An 18,725-nucleotide genomic window follows, 5' to 3' on the forward strand; every position below is an offset into this window, starting at 1 on the left:
AAAATTGAGTTTTTTTTTACATTTTACTTGAGCAAAGTCAACTAACTCTACTAACCCTAGCATATTTTTCAAATCTACAATAGAAATCGAAATTTGTATTGACATAAAAATAAAATTTTTGAAAACACTACAAAATTTTAAAAAAATCTGTGAAATCTGTGAATATTGCCAAAATTTTGTTTCTGTGACACAGATTCTGTGATGAAAATTTGCCCCAAATTCTATGAAACTACAGATTTTTCTGTGGTTTCGGCAACCTTGATTCTGAAATCAAATGATGAGATGAGATCGATTCCTAAGTTCGAATTTCTCATCCGAGGTTCTAATTATGCATTCCAATTGTGAGTTCCAACTTTGAAATCATGTTCTGATTCCAAAATGTAATTTAGAATTTCAAATCACAAGTTTTAACTCTCGAATATAATTATCAGTTTATAATATTAATTTTTTTTTTGAGCATTTTCAATAATGAGTACGAATTCTGAACTGGAATTTGGAGTGTATTTATTTTTAGCTCGGAGCTTGAATTGCAAGTTTGAATTTTAAATTCCGATTTTGAGATTGAATTCGAATTCGAATCTGAATTCTGACTTTGAGTGCGAGTTAAAAAATCAATTTCCGTATTAACTCGAATTCTCTTAGAATGCCAAGTTAGATCGAATGCGGGTTTCAATTTGAGTACTAAATTTGAGTTTAAATTCTAATGGGATGAATCATCCAATAGGATGGAAATCCCTCAAAATAAGAATAGAAATTCTAATTTCATGTTTGGAGTTCGAATTTGAAGTTCGTATTCTGAGTTAGAATTCTGAAATTGAAAAAAGACTTTGAATTTAGGGTTTGACTTCTAATTTCGAATTCTGAGTTTAAATTTTATTCCAAATTTCAGTTTATTTAAATTCATTTTTTAACCTTAATGAAGTATTCCAAATATTAGTCGAGAACAAGTAATTTGCTAACAGAAAACCGGTGCCTTATGAAAAGTTAATAACGAAAGCAAAACTTTAGGAGCAAATAAAAGAAAGGCGAGCATGTTTGCAGATTTATAAATAACGAACAATCTCAAATAATTGAACTAAATTTAAAAAAAATGATTTGAAAGTTGTATAAAAAAAACTATGCTAACAAAAGATCGAAATTTGGAAATAAGAGCTTGAGCTCCTCAAAAATACATTTTCTATCCTAAGTGTAAGAATTTTGAGAAAAAGAAGTCAAGTTAAACAAATAGCGACCCCATAAGTTAGACTTTGAATTACCTAATCTCAGATCTAATAGCTCAGACAAATAACTAAAACATTCGCATGCGTTCAATAAAGTTATGTGATATAATGTCAAAAAAAAAACAAACAAGTTGAAGCAACCTAACAGAACCTAATAAACCCAAAACAATGTTTGCAATAAACAATCACGTCTCTTTTTTTTTATTTGATGACAATTTCTCACTACTTTCTATGGAATTTAAGAGAGAAAACAAAACACCGTAAACAGGAGCCCTGTTCAAGTTGGATTGATGATCAATAAGATTTCCCAGAATATCGGATAGTTTATTTTGTATCGTTTTACAATTTACAATCATACTTCGACTAAGCTTGGTTGTTTGTCGTCCACGACTTTTTTTTTGGATTTTTACGAGTTTACATTTGCCTTTCATTTGAAACTTATTTTGCGACACTGTAACTTTATCTTTTCTGCTATTTTTTCGGTTTTCCCCATTCTGTCTTATCTTAAGACTTAACTTGATAGTAACGTTTTTCTTTTTTATTTACCATTTCTTGGTTTGTTTGTTGTTTTTTTTTTGTTTTAAAGACATACTATAAATATACCACACCTAACAAGAGTGAGGAGCTTAACTGAATAAAATATTAAAAACTAAATATTGCGATAAAAAAATCTAACTAGGCAACAATGTTTAATTATGACGAAGCAAAGCTTCTTCTACTGGAGTAGCACTAAATGTGATCAAACTGTACTTGTTAAAAAAAAACAATATCAATAAACGAATTTGTTAAGAACAGACTAGCTAAAGGAGAGGCAATAAGACACGAGCTTAGTAATAATTAACAAACTGGGTGCACTGCTGCTAAATTGTTATACTTATGTATTAATGTTTGCACCTAAATTGATGAAAGGAATGTGTGTCGAAATTCGATCCAGAAAATCTAACTCAGGATACAAACTCAGATTCGATATTAAAATTCAAAATCAGAAAAGTACTTCAGAATTCAGTTCCAGAATACGGATTAAGAATTCAGATTCAGAATTCGGATCAGAATTCAGATTCAGAATTCAGATTCAGAATTCAGATTCAGAATTCAGATTCAGAATTCAGATTCAGAATTCAGATTCAGAATTCAGATTCAGAATTCAGATTCAGAATTCAGATTCAGAATTCAGATTCAGAATTCAGATTCAGAATTCAGATTCAGAATTCAGATTCAGAATTCAGATTCAGAATTCAGATTCAGAATTCAGATTCAGAATTCAGATTCAGAATTCAGATTCAGAATTCAGATTCAGAATTCAGATTCAGAATTCAGATTCAGAATTCAGATTCAGAATTCAGATTCAGAATTCAGATTCAGAATTCAGATTCAGAATTCAGATTCAGAATTCAGATTCAGAATTCAGATTCAGAATTCAGATTCAGAATTCAGATTCAGAATTCAGATTCAGAATTCAGATTCAGAATTCAGATTCAGAATTCAGATTCAGAATTCAGATTCAGAGTTCAGATTCAGAATTCAGATTCAGAATTCAGATTCAGAATTCAAATTCAGAATTCAGATTTAGAATTCAGATTCAGAATTCAGATTCAGAATTCAGAATTCAGATTCAGAATTCAGATTCAGAATTCAGATTCAGAATTCAGATTCAGAATTCAGATTCAAAATTCAGATTAAGAATTCAGATTCAGAATTCAGATTCAGAATTCAGATTCAGAATTCAGATTCAGAATTCAGATTCAGAATTCAGATTCAGAATTCAGATTCAGAATTCAGATTCAGAATTCAGATTCAGAATTCAGATTCAGAATTCAGATTCAGAATTCAGATTCAGAATTCAGATTCAGAATTCAGATTTAGAATTCAGATTCAGATTCAGAATTCAGATTCAGAATTCAGATTCAGAATTCAGATTCAGATTTCAGATTCCGAATTCAAATTCAGAATTCAGATTCAGAAATCAGATTCAGAATTCAGATTCAGAGTTCAGATTCAGAATTCAGATTCAGAATTCAGATTCAGAATTCAGATTCAGAATTCAGATTCAGAATTCAGATTCAGAATTCAGATTCAGAATTCAGATTCAGAATTCAGATTCAGAATTCAGATTCAGAATTCAGAATCAGAATTCAGATTCAGAATTCAGATTCAGAATTCAGATTCAGAATTCAGATTCAGAATTCAGATTCAGAATTCAGATTCAGAATTCAGATTCAGAATTCAGATTCAGAATTCAGATTCAGAATTCAGATTCAGAATTCAGATTTAGAATTCAGATTCAGATTCAGAATTCAGATTCAGAATTCAGATTCAGATTTCAGATTCAGATTTCAGATTCCGAATTCAAATTCAGAATTCAGATTCAGAAATCAGATTCAGAATTCAGATTCAGAATTCAGATTCAGAATTCAGATTCAAAATTCAGATTCAGAATTCAGATTCAAAATTCAGATTCAGAATTCAGATTCAGAATTAAGATTCAGAATTCAGTTTCAGAATTCAGATTCAGAATTCAGATTCAGAATTCAGATTCAGAATTCAGATTCAGAATTCAGATTCAGAATTCAGATTCAGAATTCAGATTCAGAATTCAGATTCAGAATTCAGATTCAGAATTCAGATTCAGAATTCAGATTCAGAATTCAGATTCAGAATTCAGATTCAGAATTCAGATTCAGAATTCAGAATCAGAATTCAGATTCAGAATTCAGATTCAGAATTCAGATTCAGAATTCAGATTCAGAATTCAGATTCAGAATTCAGATTCAGAATTCAGATTCAGAATTCAGAATTCAGATTCAGAATTCAGATTCAGAATTCAGATTCAGAATTCAGATTCAGAATTCAGATTCAAAATTCAGATTAAGAATTCAGATTCAGAATTCAGATTCAGAATTCAGATTCAGAATTCAGATTCAGAATTCAGATTCAGAATTCAGATTCAGAATTCAGATTCAGAATTCAGATTCAGAATTCAGATTCAGAATTCAGATTCAGAATTCAGATTCAGAATTCAGATTCAGAATTCAGATTCAGAATTCAGATTCAGAATTCAGATTCAGAATTCAGATTTAGAATTCAGATTCAGATTCAGAATTCAGATTCAGAATTCAGATTCAGATTTCAGATTCCGAATTCAAATTCAGAATTCAGATTCAGAAATCAGATTCAGAATTCAGATTCAGAGTTCAGATTCAGAATTCAGATTCAGAATTCAGATTCAGAATTCAGATTCAGAATTCAGATTCAGAATTCAGATTCAGAATTCAGATTCAGAATTCAGATTCAGAATTCGGATTCAGAATTCAGATTCAGAATTCAGATTCAGAATTCAGATTCAGAATTCAGATTCAGAATTCAGATTCAGAATTCAGATTCAGAATTCAGATTCAGAATTCAGATTCAGAATTCAGATTCAGAATTCAGATTCAGAATTCAGATTCAGAATTCAGATTCAGAATTCAGATTCAGAATTCAGATTCAGAATTCAGATTCAGAATTCAGATTCAGAATTCAGATTCAGAATTCAGATTCAGAATTCAGATTCAGAATTCAGATTCAGAATTCAGATTCAGAATTCAGATTCAGAATTCAGATTCAGAATTCAGATTCAGAATTCAGATTCAGAATTCAGATTTTATTGTTTAGAATTTTAATCAATTGAATTGAAAATTTAGAGTTGAGTTTTAAAATTCAAATGCAGAAAAATAAACCAGTAACAAGCAACAACTAGCAACATTTAGTTCGGATTGATTTTGATTTCTTCCTTTTTTTCATTTTTTGTTTTGTTTCAAGCAAGTGTGGCACAATTCGAGTTAAATTAGTTTTGTCTTTTAAACTTCTTTTCTTTTTTTTTTATGTGAAATTCTATCTAAGGGGATGAATTTTGCTGGTTTTTTTTTCTACGAAGTACGTTTCTACAAGAAAAACCGAAATAGTCTGTCGTTATGCTGCTATTAAAAAAACTCGGGAAATGGAAATTCAAATATCTACTATTCGTTACAAAATTAAACTAATGATGAATGGTTTTTTTTCGCCCAACATCGTTATAACTATAGACACCTGGTTGATTGATACCGGAGAATAAGCTTTCGTCTGAGAGATAGAGATAAAACGGGCAAAAAGTGGGTAGGAGAATCTTACATAATCGCTGCCGTTGGCTTAAATCCTAACAAGTTCACAATGCGTTTTTTGGTCGATAACACGGTGATAAGGGTTTTTAGGGCGAGAGTTTTACTTCTTTTTAATTATGTGTAGGCATTATATTTAGGGAGTAAAAAATACTTCAAAAAGAGATCAATATGAGTTTTTTTTATCTGGTAGCCTTCATTTCTTTGTTGTTTTTTTATGTGTGTTATCCCTAGAGGGTAGTAAAGCAATATGATGGTTCTGGGCAAGGTCAAAAGGTTTCAAGTTTTGAATCTTCTTATCTGATTCAGATACATTTAATATAAAATAGTGAATGAAAACTTAAAATTCTAAAAATTAAACACAGATTTAAAACATCGAAACTGTTCACCCGAACCCAGAGACGCAATAAATTCTACTATGCTGAAATTCCTTTCGCAATATATAAGTAATGTCGATCTTCGCCTAATCGTGTCAACAATAATCAATCACTTTTACGCCTGACTAGTTTTTTCAGGTTCCGTAAGAGAACCATGCACATACTTAACAGCTTCTTTGGATTTAAACTTTGCCTCCGCTAACCTCTTGTAATCGATAATACTGCTGTATTAACTATTTTCTTGTCTTCAAGTATAAAAATAATCCTAAGCTTAAAATTACATTTTAAGTTCTGTGGATAGTAGATAGCAATAGGGTTTGTTTGATTCCGTATGAATACACTTTGTTCCGTTAAACAATGTTTACTTTTTTTTCTTGTTTTTTTTTTATATAGGCTAGTATGGGGCGGGGCAAATTTATAATGACAATACTACACTTATTTAGTGGCTGCGTGCTAGGGGGTCCTTACCTCTTACTCTAGGAAAAGAAATTTCAATCTTTTTCTCAAATCCGAATCCCTGGGCAGGGCGAGGGCCCACTTGCGCATCCCGGACAGGACAACGGAGCTTACTACTAGCAGGGCTCCGAGAACCGAGTAGACGTTCGGCGTTTCCTTGAAGAACATGATCTGCCAGATGAAGGCGAACACGATGTCCGCGGATCGAGCAATCGCCACCGGGCCGGCCTGTTCGTACTGGAGCGCCAGAGTTAGCAGAATTTGTCCACCGAAGCTGAATAAAGCTAGCGCAATTACCAGCATACGGTCCGATCCGCAAAGGGGCCAGCATAGGGCCCCCAGATAGTAGCAAACGATCAGCGTATAAACAAGTGCAAACGCACCGAAGTTGGTCATTATTACGGAAAAGTGTAATCCTTTCAACGCTCGTAGCAAAACATAAGCATTGGCACCGAAAAGGGTGGACGAAAGGGCGGCCACCGGGCCCCACACGTCATAGTTGGACTCGATGGTCTGCTCCTCAGCTAACCCACTCGAACCCCCACTGCTACTACTCCCTTCCTCAAACAGAAACGGTGGCCGAGTGATCAGAACCACCCCGATCAACGTCAACACAATCGTTATCACGTTGAATATTCCGCAGGATTCTCGCAAAAACAGCCGCGCAAAGATGGCCACAAATACCGGCGTCGAGAAAATGATTACCGAAGCGTCGGCCAGGGGCATGTGCCGGAAGGCGTAGAAGCTGAGCATCAGACCGGTGGTGCCCACGAAGCATCGCAGCACCAGGATGATCCGCTTGCCCCGCGGGAAAAAGCTCTCCTCCTTGTAGATGGCGATCGGAATCGATGGAAGCAGCACCCCGATGAATCTGCGAAAGATGCATTTTCAAAATATTATATTATTATTATTATTATATTTATTCATCGAACATTGTTGTTTCAATGAATTTAAATATAGTACAAACATCAATCAAATATAATTAAATAGACTGGACTGGCGAACACGACGAATTGATGCAAATGCTCAGCATCCTGGAATACTCGCATCATCGCACTCAATGGCTCATTATAGCCGTAGGATGTTCGGTGGACTTGATTTGCCAACAACGAGTGGGATCGAAAGGTCCTTGATGGTGCACTAAAGCTTATCATTTCCAGCAAGTGTGGTCACCGTTCAATACTTTAGCGACGAATGATGCCTATTGAATCCTTCGGCGGCGTTCCAGTGTGTCAATACCCAAAAGCTGGCAACGGTTAGAATAAGCTGGAAGATCCTCAGGATGGTGCCATGGTAGATGTCGTAGGGCGAATCTTATAAAACGATTTTGTATGCGCTCAATTCATAAGATCCAACACAGCTGGTAGGGGGCCCAGACAATCGCAGCATGTTCTATTATGGACCGGACGAGTGCACAGTACAGCGACTTCAAGCACAACGGGTCAGTGAATTCTCGCGCTACTTTTGAAATAAAACCAAGTTGTCGATTGGCTTTATTTATGACGGTTGTTCGATAGCTGTAGAACGTGAGCTGTGCATCGAGAGTAACACCTAGATCATCAACTCCCACTACCCTGTTTATATGCTGATCATCGATAGTATAATTATGTAGAATTGGTGATTTTTTTCGATGGAAGGTTATAACATGGCACGTCGGGACACTAACCGAAAGCTTATTCAGTCTACACCATTCACCAAAATGATCGAGCAGCGATTGGAGGTGAGCACAATCCTCGGTGCATTCTATTGGCATATATATTTTCAAATCATCAGCATATGCTATCTTAGTTCCATCATCCAAACTGGTAATCAAATCGTTGAAAAATAACCGGAAACATACACGAATTTTTCCATTTTTCAGGAAATTTACGTTGCTGAAAAGATCTGTTGAAAATTCGTGCTAGAGGCATTGAAAGAGTTTCGATGCAGCGGCAGTAAATTACAGCTGGAATTCCATCATGTCCAGAAGCGAATGAGGGTTTCAATTTCCTCGCGGCGTGGACAATTAGCTTTTGGTTTATCACAAAAGTATTAAGTTCGATGGCATCGACTGGGACATGATAATTGGCTTCGCTGCACTCAGTTTCAGAAGAAACAGTGTCTGAAAACACCGATCGGAAATGATCTGCAAATAAGTTGCAACAGATATCTGGGGAGTTACCAACAGCATCATTGTAGAAAACGGAAGTAGGTAAACAGCTCGTTTTACGTTTTGACTTTACGAAAGTCCAAAAACTTCGCGGATTACTGCGTAAACTAGATTGTAAGCGTAGGACGTGGAGCTTATACAACGATGCGTTTAGTCTACGGTAAGCGACGCTTGCTGCTTTGAACTGTTGTTGAAAATCCTCTGTTCGATTTTTTCTCAGTCTGCGAAGACAAAGATTTTTTTTTCCCGTCGTAGTTGCCTCAAGGTGGGCGTGCTCCAAGCGGGTGTCATAGGCGCTTTAAATTTGGGAACGTGCGAATTCAACCAGGTACAGATCAAGTTGCAGAACGATTCAGTCATAGCATCAACTGATGAGTCTCCGAAAACTGTATCCCAGTCAACACTGTTCAAGTATTGAAAGAGCAACGAAAAGTCCGTTTTCCGGAAATTTGAAGGCCTATTCCTAGGTTCGGAGGTGTTTCGAGAACCGTAATTGGTAGACATAGCAGCAGGTAAATCGAAGACGATAGGGTGATGCAAGTCTATCGGTACGAGTACATCGGGAGCATTTCTAATTACAATTAGTTTCGCACTTGAGCCAAAAACAAGATCCAGTATCCGTCCGAGATGATTGCTGATAGCGTTGAATTGATTCAGATTGATCGAATTCATTCCATCGATCAATCAATGAGGCGGCGGAAGCACTGATAGGTGTAACATTCAAGAGTTTCGCACCTGCATCACTCGCCTCCCACAACAAACGAGGTTGGTTATAATCGCCACATACCAAGACGAACTCGCGTACGGTGGCCACATGGGACTCCAAAATGTGCATACAGATCGGGCCTTGAATCGTGCAGAGGAGAGGTAAACCTCGAGTCGATGCGAGGAGGGGTCGGATCTCAAGTCGTTAGAGGAGAGATCAGGCCTCAAGTCGCGAAGAGGAGAGGTTTGTGTGGGAATCTCGAGTCATTGCGAGGAGATGTCGGTTCTTAAGTCGTTAGAGGAGAGTTCAGGCGTCGAGTCGTAAGGATGAGAGGTTCTGCTGAAAGTGGTCTCGTAAATGAGTATTGCCTTGGAGCGCATTAGCACTACTATGCACACTATGCATGAAGCATAGTGTACAACACAGTTCGAGGTGGGAACCAGGTCTGCGGCCCCAGGTGGAGTTTAGGGAGTAGGGGGTATACACGGAGTCTTCCCATTGTACCCAGAGTAGCAAACTGGGGAGACGCGGTGGCTCGCCGTGCCTTGGAATACAATCCGTAAACCGGGATTTACCACCTGTGGTTACCAACTAAAAAAAAACCGACAATGGTTCTTCACCGGGACGCAACGAAATGGGCATTTTGGAGACCTCAGAGCACTTCGACTCAGTCGCGCTGATTCCGGCCAACGTCATTAGTCGTCCCGGCCCTGAGTTCGATTGTTGTGATGAGGTTCTTCAGCCTGCATCCTCAGGCAAGCATTTACAAACGTTGTTTTAGAACCTTCCTATCGCGTCGTGACGTTTTGGTTTGCAGCTGCTCAGACATGGCATGCTCTGACCTGATTCACCTGCTGCATGCCTTCGAGTACGATCGTACTACAGCTTCTTCGTGGGCTTCTTCACCAGGACGCAACAATCAAGGCACTTCGGAGACCTCCGATCGCGCTGATTCCTGCCAGCGTCATCAGTCGTCCCGGCCCTGAGTTCGATTTTTGCGACGAGGTTCTCCAGCTGCAACTACCGGCAAGTATCCATTTTATGTTGGCCTTCCTCCTCGTGATGAACTCTCCCTTTCAAGTGCACTGCGAGCCTATCAACGTGTTACGATCACTAGTTCTTCGGCACGCTCTTTTCCGAACCTGTAGCAACTTGTAGAAGGCCTTCAGCACCAGGACGCAACGTATCAGGTAAAAGGTCCCAGCGCCACTTCGACTCGGGCGTGGGGGTTCTCCAGCCTGTGGACTCAGGCAAATGGTACTCTTTTTTCCAGTGGTCAGGGATCTTGCTCTGCCTTGGAAACTTTTGACAGAATAACCTTGTACTACCAGAACGTCGGAGGTATGAACTCGTGTCTAGCAAACTATCTGCTCGCAAGCTCATGTGCTGTTACGACGTTGTCGCCTTAACGGAAACATGGCTGAACGACCGTACTCTTTTGAGTCAGATATTTGGACCTGACTATTTAGTGTTTCGTTGCGATCGCAGTTCACGTTATAGCAAAAAGACCACCGGTGGCGGAGTGTTGATTGCCGTTAAGTCAGATCTCCCAGCGTTGCGGGGTTGTGTTGATCCGCATTGATCTTGGTGACCGTAAACTTTATGCCTGCGTACTGTATCTGCCTCCTGACCGCACGAGAGATGTTGCCCTAACTGTGTCTTTTCTGCGCTGCTTATCTAAAGTTAGCTTTCTCTGTGCACTCGAAGATGACATTCTAGTGATTGGTGACTTCAATTTGCCCGGTTGAAAGTGGTGCTCCAACCATGGTAACCAAGCATGGAAATAATCTCATCGAAGTTAAATCACAGAGAACAGACATACAAGCTAGCCCACAAAACTTGTGTAAAAATTCCAACACCCTTTTTGAACCAATTTTCGATTATTGGTTGGATGTCTTCAAACACACCAAAGAGAACTGTCAAAACAAAGCTGACTAAGTTTCAGTCAGTTTTCTATAGGTCGTATGAGCTGCTTAGCATGCTTCAAGATAGTGGCTATTGAAGTTTCGTTATACGTCCATCATGTTGCATAAAAAAATAATCATAAAAGTTATTATCTTTTTTCATCAAATTTGTTAGAAATACAAAGTTTAAAACAGCTGAATGCTAAAGTTATATGTGAAAGTAATCCGCTTTGTGATGCCTAGAATCAGTACTGCTGGGTGAGACTGATCGTCAAGAATGTTCTTGTATTTGACTGGACATAGGAGATACATTTTCTAACATAAATTACTGTTCAAGTAGTGAGAAAACTTATACCAAAGCTGTTAGTTATCTTAACTGTCATAGTAGTGCAAAAATAAAGAAAGTGAAATTCCTCCCAGTTAAAAGTAATTCTGATTTCATTTATTTAGCAATAAATTAAAGCCGTCCATTTTACTGAGACATTGGACTCATTTTTTATGAGTTCATATACGATTTCGTCTTTTCGAAAACTGGGCACTTTAAACACTGACCACACTGACATATGACACTTAGAACAAAAATTCAACCATTTTCTGTCTAATTTTTTGTTGTCAGATTTGGCAGGTTCGCAATACCGACGGCAGGTGGCGAACCTGAAAAGTTTGACAAGAAATGCCCTGTAGGAAAAATGGTCCTGTTTAGCACGATTTTATCGTAGAAATTGCGTGTTTTTTTTTTAAAGTTGGGTGGCATTTCCTAACTGGGATAGCATTTCTTCGAATCGATCGATGCGCACTCTGGAATAGATATTGCGTACTGTTGGAAAAATTATCCAACAATCAAAATCGAGTGTCCAGTCAGTATGGTCAGTGCTTTAAAGTTGATTTGTAACTTTGGAACGGCGCAATAGATGGCACTGTTCGTAGTCAATTTCTAACGTATTTTTTTGGTGATAGCATTTGAAATTTTACACACTTTTTTGACGATTTATTGTTCGAGCTTGTATGTCTGTTCTCTGTGGTTAAATCAATTTGCAATCCGTGGTGAACGCGTTCAGTTCTAACTGCCAATCAAAGCAATCGGGAAAGGAAAAAAAAATCACACACCAGAATAAACACTACCGATTGCAATGCCGAATGAATGAACTATCATAAGCGAATTTTTTCATCCTTGATGGTAACTTTCTCTAACCGGCCCCAGTACGCTCAACTTTTTCACCCTATCGAATGTCATACTATTTAGACTCCTAAGTACAGCGCCTTTGCGGCAGATTAACAGCGTGACAAACGAAAACGGTCGTATGTCGTATGTTGGATCTCTGCTTTGCCATCGATGGGACTCGTGTACCGTCCGTTGTTTTGGCTCCTGCCCTGCTCCGTACGTTCAAGCGGTACACCATCATCCTGCTTTATTGGTCTCGCTCGATGTCACTAGACTTGCTCCTCTCGCAAAATTAGCACCCTTCTATCTTGACTTTAATGCCATATTCGTTTTCATCTGGTGGAAAGATGGTTGTGCACCAACTGCTGTCAACTTCATATAAAAAAAACGCTTTGACAGCACTTGGTGCACTACCGGTGCACCACCAAGATGAAAACGAATATGGCATAAGAAAGCCGACTTTGACGAGATTTCTCGTACCCTGGCTTCCATCGACTGGAAATCTGAGCTCGACTTATCTGATCCTAACGCTGCGGCCGAAACCTTCTCGCACATCTTGAATTATGTTATCGATCGTCACGTACCAAAACACACTACTGAAAAGAATAAACGGACTCCTGTGATCACGACTGAACTACGACTACTAAAGACGGCAAAGAGATGTGCCCTTAGAAATTATAACAAATCAAGATCCTCCTACCTACACTAAGGACATTTATTGTAGACTAAATTTTGTTTACAAAAAAAGTCAGCAAACTTTGTCACCAGAACTATCTAGCTCGAGTTCAGTGTGATCTCAGGTCCAGACCAAAATCGTTTTGGAAACATGTTAAATGTGTTTGGAAACATGTGAACCTGGTCTGCCAATTACCCAAATGTTTCTGGATGATAATACGGCGAACTCAACTCTGATCGTGGAGTCTGTGATCTCCTTGCCGAAAAATTCTCGTCTATCTATAATACAGCGTCGACATCCCCTGAACATTTGGACAGTGCAGTCAGGAATATTGCGCCACTACCTACCTACCAACCTACCTACCTAAGGGTCCAGGGCCGATTGACCGGCGCATAGGGCTGAGATAAAAGATCTCCACTGCTGGCGATCCGGAGCCAGCGTCTTCACTTGCTGCCAGCCAAGGTTCTTGTCAACTGTGCGGATTTCAGCGGCTAGACTTCGCCGCCACGAGCTTTTGAGCCTGCCTCTTCTTCGATGCCCATTTGGATTCCAGTCAAGCGCCTCTCTGCAAATCTCGTTTTCATCTCTTCGCAGCGTGTGCCCAATCCATCTCCACTTACGTTCCCGAATCTCGATTTCTAGCGCCTTTTGATGACACCGGCGATGAAGTTCAACGTTTGAGATCCAGTTGCCAGGCCACCAAGCGCGGATGATGTTCCGCAGGCAGCGATTCACAAAAACTTGCAGTTTTCGCGTCGTCACCGCATATGTGCACCAAGTTTCACACCCGTACAGCAATACGGATTTGACGTTTGAGTTGAAGATTCGCCACTAGGCTTCTCTATCAACAAAATTGTGGTTAAGGATGCAGTTATCTCAAAAGCAGCAGCTCAACTCAAAAATTCTTTCTCTACGGGTCCGGACGGAATACCTGCTACTTTTATTAAACGTTTCATGCCTGTTTTACTGATCCCTTTTAGGCTTGTTTTCCAAGCGTCGCTTGACAGAGCTACCTTCCCCTCACGGTGGAAGGAGGCTTACATGTTTCCGGTGTATAAAAAAGATACCAGGAGAGATGTCAACAACTACCGGGGAATCACGGCACTATGCGCATTAACCAAACTATTCGAATTGGTGGTCTTAGATTCAATTTTCTTGTCCTTTAAGAATATTTTTTCCGACGATCATGCCTATGCGCTCCACGATAACTAATCTTCTGAGGTTTACTTCTTACGTGCATGAAAGTTTGCTGTGAAGTCTCAAACCGACGCTATTTACACCAATTTGTCTGCGGCAATCGACAAAGTCAACCACGATACTACCATTGGAAAGCTCGAACGCCTGGGTTTCTGTGAAACTCTTCTTCACTGGTTCCGGAACTACCTAATTGGGCGTGAAGTAACCGTTCGCACGGGGGACTCTTTCTCCAGACAATTCTCTGCTTCTTCTGGTGTGCCTCAGGGAAGCCAGTTAGGGCCGATTATCTTCTTAATCTACTTCAACGATGCGCTCTCACTCCTCGAAAGCCCAAAGCTATGCTGACGACCTAAAACTATTTTACAACATCAACGGCCAGGACGATATTGATTTCCTACAAAATCAATTTAACCTCTTCGCACATTGGTGTGATGTAAACTGCCTGCCTTTAAATCGCAGTAAATGTGCAGTCATATCAGCAGCCTTTTTCCGCTGAGTACTTCCTCGGAGATGAGCCAATCGCACGCGTAGAACACATAGATTATTTGGGCATAATTCTAGAGCGGAAGCTGGAATTCAGGACACACACAAACTACGTTGTCGACAAAGCCTCGAGAAGTCTAGGATTCTTATTTCGAGTGTCCAAGGACTTCAAGGATATGTATAGCATGAAAAGTTTGTATTGCAGTACTGTTCTCTCTATCCTTGAATATGCATCAGCTGTTTGGTGTCCCTACTACCAGAATGCGGCCGAACGGATCGAGGCTATATAGCGTCGCTTCTTGCGATTCGCCCTTGGCAAGTGTTCGATTGTATGTTCCCATTCGATTGAACAATTATGGAGCTAATAGCGCTATCATCGGTGTTATGAAAATATTCAACAATTTTTCTGAGCACTTCGACTTGGACGTATCGAGAGATGTTTTCCGAAGTAAAGTTTAAAGTGTATTGAGGATCCTGTAATTAGACTTAGTGCTGTTTTTAAATTAATTTTAAGTATTATTTGGACCAATATGTGTTCCGTTGATTGAATATCATTTTCGATAGATTTATTCATCCTTTAAGCTGATCGTGTCGCTTTTTTGCACTAGATTGAATATAGACGGCTTAATAGCCCCAACTTCCCCTAACTTTTTTTCAAATTTGTGCATAAATTTCACTGTCACAATCGAGCAATTCACATAAAAAATGCAAAACTAGGTGATAATGTGTGAAATTTGTCGCTGAATAGAGTGGTGTACATCGCTCAGCGTTCAGCTTACGAAAATAGTCGCAATCACCCTGATTTCCCATCAAATCAGGCAAAATGATTAAAAAAAAATCATTATAACAAATGACAATGCATCAGAAAGTGTACAAAAATGAATGAAAAAGGTGCCTTGGTGGGAGTGCTACGCATAGCCCCCGTTGTAGATAATAGAGCAATTCTTTGCAATTTTTCGAGGCAATATACCCAATATATCTTATCCTACTCGCTCATTTTCATCACCTTTCATTTCTTCTAACTTTCTATCCGTCTCTTAAATTTCATTATCTTGAAATGTTCTTACTAAAAAGGCCATCACTTTTCACCGATAAGATCGATAAACTTATTAACAAACATAAAAACTTGTGAGTAAATTCTTCATTAAAGTATAAGCTACACTTACCTAAACGTTGCCAACTCGATGGGATTCACCTCGACCAACCCCTTCACAATGACGGAACACAATGAAAAGAACAGCGACGAGACGGTGGCCAGGATGATACCCAGATAGGGACAGGAACACTGCAGCCAACCGATCCAGGATCGATGGCCGACGCCACCCTGTAGCACCCCGCCGACCAGCTGCTGAAGTTCCAGGTGTTCCGGCATGGTTCCTGGGAAAGATCTAGCCCTTGTCTAGCTACAGGAGGTGGACACCTAGCGACACCACTGCAACTAATTGGTAACGAAACTTTCGCACTGTGATTTGTTGTACCCGGGCAAAGTAGTAGTTATTGCTGTTGGCTACGATACGACGACGTTGCATTGGCAGGTTCACCATTTAAACGGCCCTGGTTTCGTTAATGTTTCTACTACTGGCTACGATTCGCTGCTGCTTCTTTGACTGCAAAAGGAAAACGAAACGGGTAGACATGAAAAACAGAAAGGTGAAACTGCGAATTAATTGCATTAGTTTTCACATTTTCCAGCTCAGATAACTGGTGGCGAAAGTGTGACACAGAACGATTATTATTAGTTTACAAATTGTGCCCAGAAGTTGCATTCGAAACAAGTGGTTCAGGAAAGAAAGTCAGCCACAATTAAGACATAAGAAAATGAAATAAAAACATAATTGATTATATTCTTCTTGAAAGTTCACCAAATATTGGTATGTAGATACGTTTTATAACATTTGAAGAAAAGAGCCCAGATAAAACTAAATATGAATTCAACTTTTAGGTTTAAACCAAAAATTACAAACCAACAAATATGTCATATCTCACTCAAGTAACGGACAAGATCACGTGTGCGTGTAAGTTAAAGGAACAAAACATTCAAAATATCCATTGATAGTACATTAACCCAAACTAGTTGACAATGCGTGCGCTTACCTTTTTTTGGGTCGCATTTTTCCTGCACCTTGTGCTGGGTGATTGTGACACGGGTTAAGATGATGATACTGGTGCTATTTTAATCGGGAGAATGACCGCCCTGCAACGGTCCAGTTCACCAAACTCGAACGTTTCCCGGTGGAGAATCGCCGTTGCTACCGATTGTGAACAAATTTCACCGGAAAGCCACTAGCTTTTGTCGTAAAGTTGAATAAAATTTGTGCAGACGATTTTCCTACCGATTTTCCCGATTTGATCCTGATTTTCCAACTCGCCTTCTCTCTTTTCAGCGAACCCCCCGCCAGGGGGTGGTGACCCATGAAGCAAAATGTTGTAGGGATGTACACAAAAATCGGCAGCGGTTTAGTTTTATTTTCGGAATTATTTGTGTTTTTTTATTAAACTTACGATCTCAACATCAAAGTCAAAATTAGTTTCTTTTTTAATTTAAAAAATTTGTCCTTAATTCACTGTGTAGTGAATTTGCCTAAATATTAAAACTATGAATTAAAGAGTTTTCTTCCGATTATTGAAAACACAACTTTTCGTGTCAACAAACGCCTTAAATCTGATCTTTTATTTTCAAAGCCTCCTAAGTCTATCAAGAACATTTTCCTCATGCTATCTATCTCCTATTTCATTTTCACTCCTTTTTTCATTAGCTATCAGTTTCAGTAAACACCGTTATTATTTTTTGCCATCTCTTTTCCACATAAACTGTACTCATTTCTAACGGTACATGTTAGTTACGTTCGAACTGTACCTGTAATTCATTTTATTTTTGCATCTCAATTCAAACTTCGCTCACTGTCTTTCCGATTTCTTTCTTTCATTTTCTATTCATTGATTTTTCTAAATACCTTTCCAACCTACATATTTTCCCAATGTATTTTTTATGTCATTTACTAGTGTTCTCTACACACTGTTTATTCAAAAATAAGTCCGTGCTTGTTTCTCCTCTGGTTTTGAACACTGAGGCATTGTGAACACTTCAGTACCGTTCTGCCAAACGCATGTTTGTTTGTCACGGTTGGTTTTCAAAGCATCTGATTATCGTAATTTTCTTGAAAAAAAAATCAAGTTAACTGAAATCGAGAAAACCGATGTTTTATGCCAAAAGACTTTAAAATGCAAGATATGGTGCCGATATTCTGTACTCATGGTTTAATTTTGTTAGTTTTCAAATATTTAAACTTAGATCTGATTTATTTATTATGTAAATTTTATAAATTTAGTAAACAATTTTACACATTTGTCATATTTTAAGTGTTTGTTATTTTTGTAAATTTTGTAATTTTTGACTTTTTTATGTGTTTGTCAGTTTATCAATTACTTCGTTTTTGTTATTCTCGTCATTTTCGTAATTTTTGTCGTTTTTGTCGTGTTTGTCATTTTTGTGAGTTTTGTGATTTTTTGTCAAGTTTGTCAAGTTTGTAATTTTTGTCATTTTTGTCATTTTCGTGATTTATCATTTTTGTCATTTTTGTCATCTTGTCATCTTGTCATTTTTGTCATTTTTATCATTTTTGTCATATTTGCCATTTTTGTCATTTTTTGTCATTTTTGTCAATTTTGTCATTTTTGTCATTTTTTTGATTTTTTGTCATTTTTGTCATTTTTGTCATTTTTGTCATTTTTGTCATTTTTGTCATTTTTGTCATTTTTGTCATTTTTGTCATTTTTGTCATTTTTGTCATTTTTGTCATTTTTGTCATTTTTGTCATTTTTGTCATTTTTGTCATTTTTGTCATTTTTGTCATTTTTGTCATTTTTGTCATTTTTGTCATTTTTGTCATTTTTGTCATTTTTGTCATTTTTGTCATTTTTGTCATTTTTGTCATTTTTGTCATTTTGGTCATTTTTGTCTTTTTTGTCATTTTTGTCTATTTTGCCATTTCTGTCATTTTTGTCATTTTTGTGATTTATCATTTATGTCATTTTTGTGATTTATCATTTTTTGTCATTTCTGTCAATCTTGTGTTTATTTTTGTTTTGGATGGGGAAATTTTCTATAATTTTTAGAGTTATTCAACCATTAGGCATTAAAAATCAATCAACCCGATTTGAAGTATTCTTGAAAATGTTGAATCGATTTAAAAATTTCTTAAATTTTAATTTCTTTAAAACGTTTACAAACTATGAGAAGTTTTTTCCCAGTGCAGTTTTGC

At 37.9% G+C, this 18,725-nt stretch overlaps 2 protein-coding genes across 4 annotated transcripts in view; both read right to left on the bottom strand.

Annotated features, from left to right (window-relative positions):
* Positions 1–18,725, bottom strand: part of LOC129755350 (tetratricopeptide repeat protein 39C-like) — a 197,471-nt gene that overhangs the window by 95,755 nt on the left and 82,991 nt on the right. The window lies entirely within an intron of this gene.
* Positions 5,036–16,819, bottom strand: LOC129755358 (solute carrier family 35 member G1-like). Its single transcript, XM_055751804.1, has 3 exons — positions 16,558–16,819; positions 15,630–16,070; positions 5,036–7,057 (listed from the first exon to the last, which is right to left on the bottom strand). The coding sequence occupies exons 2-3, from the start codon at positions 15,833–15,835 to the stop codon at positions 6,202–6,204; spliced, it is 1,062 nt and encodes a 353-aa protein (XP_055607779.1). The 5' UTR covers positions 15,836–16,070; positions 16,558–16,819; the 3' UTR covers positions 5,036–6,201.

Source organism: Uranotaenia lowii, chromosome 3 (genome assembly GCF_029784155.1).
Source record: "Uranotaenia lowii strain MFRU-FL chromosome 3, ASM2978415v1, whole genome shotgun sequence".
Classification (NCBI taxonomy): Eukaryota; Metazoa; Arthropoda; class Insecta; order Diptera; family Culicidae; genus Uranotaenia; species Uranotaenia lowii.